Source organism: Necator americanus, chromosome I (assembly GCF_031761385.1).
Source record: "Necator americanus strain Aroian chromosome I, whole genome shotgun sequence".
NCBI lineage: Eukaryota > Metazoa > Nematoda > Chromadorea > Rhabditida > Ancylostomatidae > Necator > Necator americanus.
In genome coordinates this window covers 21,287,274-21,296,185 of record NC_087371.1, presented here as the reverse complement: position 1 = coordinate 21,296,185, position 8,912 = coordinate 21,287,274, and the positions used below count along the sequence as shown (strand labels likewise).

The 8,912-nt window shown below is 42.0% G+C and overlaps 1 protein-coding gene across 1 annotated transcript; it reads right to left on the bottom strand.

Moving 5' to 3' along the window:
• Window positions 1–332: 332 nt before the first annotated feature.
• Window positions 333–1,640, bottom strand: RB195_006416 (uncharacterized protein; the record flags this gene model as incomplete). Its single annotated transcript, XM_064179481.1, has 2 exons — window positions 333–454; window positions 1,523–1,640. The coding sequence occupies 2 exons, from the start codon at window positions 1,638–1,640 to the stop codon at window positions 333–335; spliced, it is 240 nt and encodes a 79-aa protein (XP_064036433.1).
• Between the last annotated feature and the right edge of the window lie 7,272 nt (window positions 1,641–8,912).

Below are 8,912 nucleotides of genomic sequence, written 5' to 3'. Positions count from 1 at the left end.
CTTCTCAAAGAATAACAATATTTTCTTCATAGTTGACTACTAAAAACTGACATAACTGTATTATAAAGCTAGCAAAATACAGGTGATGGAATAAAACGACGAGAACCTTTAAATAAAACCGCCAGCGTGTGAGATTTTGTGGATGGGCCAGTTCCTGCTTTTCATTTCGTTCATAACGGTTCACTTGCGGACAATGGACGACGACGGAGATGTCCGCCTTCTACTGCGTAATAAATCGCATCGTTGGCGAGAAAGGAGCATACAAGGCTGTTTCACACACTTTTTCGGATTTTTTAAGCGGAAGTGAGTGTTATAACAATTATAGTCGTGAACTACTCTTCTCCTCCTATCCGTTCATGGAATGGATCCCAACGTCTTCGCGTAACGTTGCCTTCAACTTTTGACTCGCTACCGTGCCGAAATCCCATTGGAATCCCCTCCGCAATTATTTCAACTGAATAGTAATGTGGTTAACATGTTTAATGTGCGATTGATCGCAAAAAAAAGAGCGTTACCGCGCATGTGTCGCAAAAAGTGCTTGCATAACTCCTCAACCTCGCGGACTTTTTTTGGGATTAGTCTCATAACAAGGCGGGTGTGGTGTAGCGGTTAGAGGTTCCGCTTCCTGCACGATCGATCGGAGGTTCGGATCCGCCCTACGGCTCACCAAGCCTTTCACCCCTCTGGGGTCGATAAGTTGGTGCCAGACTTATCTGGGAGGATAAAAACTCTGACTTGACAAATCGGCTGGTCACCGCAAGTCATTGTAGGGGCCAGCTACACGTTCGTAAACCTCAGACGATTCTGAATTGAAGAGAACGTGGGGGCGCATCCCAAGCGGATTGATTAACCCCAGAAACTTTATCCTTTATCCTTTAATCTTATAACGCTATTTTCTTTATTCCCCTGGTTTCTACTTCTCTTATTCATTTAAATACACTGCGTTACAATAAAAGTAGATAATTCAGAGTCAATGTGGAAGCAGAAAATTTGCATCCGATTTCCAACAAAAAATCTGCATCTGCATCCGATTTCCAACAAAAAACAAATCCTACAGTTCGCGCGTCACAAGCAAAGCGAACATGTGATTTTCGATGTCTGCAGCACAGTTTTTCCTGAATAAATGAGTTCTGTTTTTGTGTTTCAATAAGTTCTCGAATTGAAAGTGGCGTTATGTCGAAGGAGGGCAGGCTACTTTGGCAGAGCTGGCAGCGAACTCTGAATAGGAACGGCTGCTTCTTAGTTGGCGATATAGTCTTTTTATACAGTCGAAGTTACCATTTGCGGCTTCTCCTCCTCACTTGCTCATTGAAATTTGAAAGAGCTTGATTGACCTCTAACCTATGAACAAGCAGTGATGGATACCATGTCGTTGTCCGTTGCAAAAAGAATCATCCTCTGCTAGTTCCACGCTCTTGATATATGCGAATATGTGCCAAATTGTTATACGGCTTTCCCATCTTAATTATTTCGTGAAAATTTTCAAAACGAACCGACCTGGAGACCGGAGATATGCACCAACCTCGTCTACGATACAATTCACTGTCCGGACAACCCGTCGGTTCCTTCCTTCCAGAAGAACGTGCGCTGGACTTGAAGTTGTCGTCTTGTGTGGGAACATGTGATGGGAACTCATGCATCAATCTAATACACACAACTGATTATCCGCAACATTTCAGAATCACTCATTCCTCCTACAAAGGGAAATTAACACCCCACCCCCATCTGTCCTTTTCAGATGCTTCCTCCTCCCTTCGTTCCTATTCTGTTCTTTGGGGGAATTTTCGTTTCTTACGGCAGTTATCCGCCAAGTGTCGGCCGTGTCAGTGTTATCCGGGGCAATAATCTAGTCGATTCAAGTTCCCACACATTTCCCTTGGCACTCGGCATTCGAAAAAATAACGGGCGAACAAAGCTCACCTTCATTGTGTCTATTTAGAATTGAACCTGCGATCCAACGGCAAAAAAGGTCCTTTCTAAACATCACAGAGTTGAACCAAATGCAGAACACCCTAGTAATTTCTTTTTTTTTGGCTCAAAGCCCGCTCTTTAATAAGGTGGCTCACAAGCATTGCAGCCTTTAAGATATACAGGAAATTTTTATCAAATGGCTGCTTGGATTGTTGATTGTACGGACACTATGGATTACTGATTTTGCATAACAAAGACAGTAAAATAATAAGCAAAGAGCACGTTCATTTTTTCTTGGAAAAATAAGACATTTTTAGCCAACTTCTTCTTAGTATTGCTTGAGTTTTAAAACTGACCAAAAAGTTCCTTAGAGAAGTTACGTTCTCGATTCTTGCATCTGAACAAAGCAACAACAAGTAAAAGACTTGAAAAAGTGGAAAATACTCGTGGTTAATGAACGTGTTCCCTGAAACTGACGCAGCCAAAGATTTCCGCAAACCCTTTTTTTCGGAAATCTGGGTTTTGAAAACTACCATTCGTAGGTTTTTAGTGTCAGAGTTCCAAATAATGGGCAATCAAAATCAAACTCAACTCTATTTTTGCTATTCTCTCATATAACTTTAGGCTAGAATTCTTGTCGATTTATCGCCTTCGTTCGACTCCCTTGGAATCCAGCGGAAATGTAGTACTCGTAGCGATTGAATCGCCATTCATCGTGTCACTGAATGTGCTTGTTGACGTCGACTCAGGCACGAAGATTCAAAAAACTAGGAAGTGCCTCGAGCTGAGCACAGATCCTGCGGGTCGCTGTGTTCCAGTCGTCTTGGGCCCATTTTCGCGGTACTTGTCCTCGCAGAACAGTATAGATGCGTCAGGAAGTGTTGTTTATTGTTGTTGTGCCGGTGCCACCTTCATAAATTCTGTTCTCCCAATGTCTGTGTGTATCCCTATTGCTTATTCTCGTTCTAATATGGCTCTGGGAGGCGTGGTCGTGCTAGCACTCGCCCCGCCCATTTTTTGTTCCCGCAACGTATTTGTCCACCACGATATTCCCTTACCATTGTAAATTCTTTCATTTCCTCCTGAGATTTATCCCCTTAGGTTACTCTTTCGTTTTTAAACGAAGAAAAACAGAAAAATTAGAAATAGAAGAGAAATTTTACCTTGTATTATCATTTGAAATATTTGCATGCATTTTGAAGCCGAGCATAAAAACGAGTAATGACCTTAGGTCTTCAATGTTAAATCACTCACTCTTTCCTGAAAATGTCACTTTTGTGCGGCGCTCACATCTACTCGACAACCACCTGGTGCTGTCTTGTGTGCCTATTTGTCTGTGAAGATTTTCGAAGATTCATTAATTAGTTGAATGTATATGTAACCAGGGGTACTGTACACAGGTTACTGTGGGCAGAAATTCAAATGCACATTTAGATTGGGTATATCATAGATCTCTCTGGTGCGGGGAAGCCATCCGCTGATTCATTCGGCTCCGCCACACATTCCCTCGATAAACATCCGATTGCTTTCGTCATCATTTTTTGGTTTTACGTAAGGTTAGAGATTTGAATTGTTCTTGCAGTGAAAGAAAACCCACTTTCTGCTACTCTCTAGGGCTCGCAGCGTTTCGTAATTGCAATTCTTTGTTGTTTGTTTTTGAGAAAATATCATGAGCAGTGAAGCACGAGGACTGGAACCTTTTCTTCTCCGGATGCGATTTCCAAAAGAAAAATAACTCTAACTTCACAAATCTTCCATTCGTATGTTTAACTGCACACTGTCTTAGCTCCATCTATTCAGTGGACGTAGATTTAGGTGATTCGAGCAACTATTATTCCAGTTTACCCGGGAGGAACTTCATCGTGGCTACAATGTAGGTTAAACTCGAACTTTTGTGAAGTTAGCAGGGTGCACCGCCGGCCCGCGTAGTAACCCCCTGAAACGATTATGGCTGGCAGTCTATGGGTCCTTTCAATGGCAAGAACACTTATAGAAATGGGCGCAGTGGGATTCGCAATCCCTCCCGCTCGATTATGCCAGTCCACAAACAAACTTGGTTCATTTGCTTCGCCTTCGCACTGAATCGGAAGCTTCAACGAGTTGGGCACTCATTTTTTCGTCCCACAGTCTTGAGGACTTCCATATCTCGATGGGATTTCTGAAGAAGCAGTGTTTCCGCTGATTTATGGCCTTTCTATGGGAGGCTAAGTTTGAGACTTGGAATAAAGTGTAGCTTCGGTGCATATTTGCTGAGAGAGAAGGCTAGGAGGGTTCACAAGTGTTTCACTGACGTGAATAAATGCGTAAAAGTTTAACTTATGCAACTGATGATGCTACTTCGAGTCAAGAACAGGGCAAAATCCCAACCGTTTGGCTTAAAACATTCCCAGTGCTCACGGGGATTCCTCTAACGGCTTCTTATTATTCGCTCTCAGCATCATATAATTGCGTTCCTCCCACTTTACAAGTTTTTGTTGATGTGATGAGAAGCAACGATTGTTTGAGTGGCCTCCGTCCTCCTCACAGCTTGAATATCACTGGGAACAGCAACTTTTTCTTACTCTCGCGAGCTTTGACGAACGAAAGGAGCTGTTTTAACAGCGGTCGCTGGACCTGGAGCAAGTTCTTTTTCTTCTACAAAGTCCACAAGACAAGCAGAAGTCAACTAATCCTATACGATGTAAGGTGTGGCAACAAATCAAAGTATTTCTATTGTGATTTATTAAATTAAATTAAATTAATCACATTAAACTGGTCACGTTAATTAATTGCTACATAAAATTTAAAAACTGCTTACTCATTAGGGAATTCTTACACAGCTGCGCCGTGAAAAAAGGCAAGAAAGACTCGACCAACTACGATTCCGGTTACACTTTACAGTGCACACAAGGATTTCGTTTGCACATTCACGGATTCGTAGATTGTCAGGTCATTCTTCTGCCGCAGAAGAAAAATAGAGAAGCACGCGATAAGAAGCAGAGCTTTTTCTTCGACGTATGAGTCAATTATTAGTCACAAACGGTTAATGCGTGTGGTGATGATAGGTTGAAGCCACCTGAGACTGCCAATTGATGCCATTTACGCGTTCTCGCCTTTCTTCTGGGATTCACGCGAACGAAGCTTTCCTGAAATTTATGTCTATCTTACTCCACCCTCCCTTCCTCGTGTCTCTTTTGTTTTTGTCCGCTTTTTACTTACAAAATCTCCGGTTTAATTAGACTTTGTTCTCCTGTAAGTCTGAGCTCAGAGAGGGGATCTCATGCAAGGGTGTAAAAACAACCGAATATTGTTGCGAGAACCCTTGGATTTGGTGGATTTCAGTGTGCAAACACGGAAATAATTCTGTGGGTCTAGTCCTGCATTCTAGCTCAATCCACTCACGGTTTCTCACCTAGAACGGAAAAACTGACTTTATCCGCACACCGGGAATTCATTAACGTCAGTCCATGTCCGTGATGACTTTTTCCGCTCATTATTGAAACGAAGAGGACAATTATGGACCACATAGGGACGTATCTACTCAAAGGAACCATGAAAAAAAGTGGCTACACACAACTTTGGCTATTCATTGTTGCATGCATAGGAGTTTCGTTTAAATCTTCCCGGATAGCATGCCTAAGTGCCGGAGAGAGTTTAAGAGTCTGGTATGAGGACAAATTGCTAGGAAACACTTCCAAATGAAAACCTTATTACTTCCCTAAGGGACACGGTAGCAAATGACTTTTAGGTACATGTTCATACATATGGAAGGCAAATAAAATCTGACAAGACGATGAGGCGAGATGATTTGTTTCTCTCTCTGTCCATCCATAGGGGAGAAGGACGGGTCGAGTGCACAGAAGGATGGGACAAACAAGGACAAAATCCTTGTTTTACGATTTTTTAGGAGTTATTTCTTTTCCAAACGCGATCACTAAAATTCTGAAACACCAATTCTCATGTAAGGATCGCGTAGTCACAGCGGAGACCTTTTTTTGCCAGGTTTCCCGTTTGTGAGGCAGCTATCACGTCTCTAAGGCTATAGTTTCTAAAGTGAAAGCAGTAGGGAAATACTATATAATATAATGCAAATCCTACTGATTAGATCTAATTCCGTTTGTAATCTTTCAACAGGATTGGGTCCCTTCGGGAAGACAACGATCGCACATGTGGACTGTTGCTTGACTGCCTCGACAAGAAGCACACGAACAGACCTCAATCTGATCGACGTCACTGCATGAGGGTTGAAATATAATGTAATTTAGGTATTGACCTTCTTCTCGACTTTCAAACATTTCATGTGTAATTGTGCATAATTACCTTTTTACGTAATTATTCTCATAACTAGTAGAACTTAAAGTTCTCACTTTCCAGAGCATACCAGCCTCATATCAACTGCCTATACCTAATACCATCAATGTTAGCTATTAAAAAGAAAGAAAATGATGTCCTCGAAATAATTATCTAGTTTTGCTGGCGATGATGAAGAAAAGAGAACGAGCCCTTTTTTCTCGGAAAACGAGGAGCTGTTGCTTGGTAATGCCTGCAAATGTACTCTATTAGTCAAAAGTTTTTCAAGTGCTGTACATTATTTCTTGGTAGCACCAGGCCGCAACAATTAGCTTTCTTATAAAACTTTCAATATTACAAGCTAGACTTTCTGAAGGATTTTCAGACGAATAACGACATGCATATCCGAAGAATGATGTTTTTATATGCATCCGAGTTCTCGTTATTCTAATGGGCGGAACAAGCAGAGAGGCGCGCATAAGCACTATGGAGTGCAAGACGCGAAAAATTGCAATGTGCTGAAATTAAATTTGCAACGAAGTTAACTGCATGAAACTCAGATTTCCTAAATATTGGCAGACTGATTTGCTGCGGTCGAATTCGAAATAAAACAGATACGCTAGTTAAACAAAGGGCATATCTCCATAGAGATGACTACGGAAGTTTGGGAAGTTGGACAGTTGAAATAAGGAAGGGGATTCCCTAGAAGTAGTTCACACGCACCACAGTTGGTGAGCACAAAGAAACAACAATGAGTCAGTTTCTATGCAGTAGGTATAGTCGAGCCAAAACGACATGGAGCACAGTGCGGTTGCGTAAGCGACTGCGGTCGAAGCGGCGCGGTGGTAATAGCGGTGGGACCACCGCGAGCCGCAGCGATGAGTGGTAGTAGCAGGGGCCCACCCTCGATTATGACCGCTACGCTCCGCTTTGAGCGCAGCTGCTTCATCTCGTTTTGATCCAACTATGGTTCTTCGGGCATCGCAGCCACAGAAAGCAGTAAACAAACTGTAGCGAATATTTCTTGATCTCTATACCATTTCAAATTGAGAAAAAAAAACAGAACTTGTTTTGAAACAACTGCCCTCATTTGACTTCAGCAATCCATGCAATAAACCACTCATTACTTTCCTTCGTTCATCACACAGATTTGTACTCAATCTCACAAAGTACGTCTCACAAGTCTGCAGTGTTTCAGACCTAATCTAAAAACAGATCCAATCACGAAATAAACTGAGTAATAAATTTCTTTGGGTGCATATGCTATGCGATTTCAATATCACGCAATAAAAGCAAAATTAGCTTTTGCTTTGAGCAAATTAAAATGTATAAAACAAACTTTGGGTTTGCAATTGATAATATATTTATGTATTATCATGATCACGATCATGATATATAATAACGGGCTTATTCTGTCACGTGTGTGTGTCAGTCACGAAATTCAAAAAGAGGGGTGTGACGGGTCCACCGGCGCCAGATACCTATAGGAGGGGGTGCGACGGGTCCACCGGCGCCAGATACCTACAGGAGGGGTGCGACGGGTCCACGGTGCCAGAAACCTATAGGAGGGGTGCCCAGATACCTATAGGAGGGGGGGTCCACCGGCGCCAGATTAAGTGCGATGGGTCCACCGGCGCCGATACCTATAGGAGGGGTGGAACGCAATACTTAAAGGAGGTGCGACGGGTCCACCAGCGGATAACAAAAAAGGGGGCGTCGAGTTGGTGCGCCGACGCCAATTAGCTATAAAATGCGCTGAGGCGGGTCCCACGGTGTCGAGTTGGTGTAGAAGTATCGCGCAGTAACTTCGTGCGCATGACGCAAAATGTAAACGCGACGTTGCAAATTTTTCATATCCACTTTCCACTTTCCCACTGGTTTTCTCCTCAACTCCTCCGTTCTTCAGAAAGTGGAAACTTGAATGCTAACTGCTGCTTATATAGTAGCCAACTGTTTACATGATCTGATGTGGAATGCTATCTTTATCAGTACGATGATGTCATTCACTTCATTTCATGTGAACCATCATTCCGTGATAACCGTTGAGGGAAACAAGGTGGAAACCTATACTTTGAGTAATGATTCCAAGTCGTGTCTATATTACATTGGTATCGGAAGAGTGCTTAAAGGTGAAGTATGTATGATCTCCAATTGTAGAACTGACCCGTTTACAGAGAAATTTATGAATCTTTAGCCTAAATTTCCTTTAAGAAAAAGAAGAAAACGTTGTTAGAAAATCACAATTCTAATTTCACGGAAAATGCACCTACTGTTAATTTTCGTTGATTAGTGAAGGGGAGCGAAGCCACGGAAACACAGAAAGTCTGAAATCCGGCTTTAGCCGAACGTTCAGACTGTTCAAGTCTTTCTTACATCATTCTCAAAAAAAAAACATTGAGTGCCACTAATAAAAACCGGCTGAGGAAAACGGAATCGTCATCCTCACATACAAATTTTGGTTGTGGATTAAACATAATCCGTGCAAGGCAGAACACCGTCTTAGAATAAAGGTAATAATTATGAATTACTGTCGCTGCCGTTTATTTATTCAGTTATACGCAGTTCGAAATATTCAAATACAGATCTTTGGCATATTTGGACTATTCAATACTCCACTAGCAGCAAGATACTCTGTAAAAACTAATATAGAAGAGTGTAATTTCTGAACTCGAATTTTTCAACACTTTCGCAATCGACTGGTTTAATTGAGTGATCGAATAATCATTCATTTT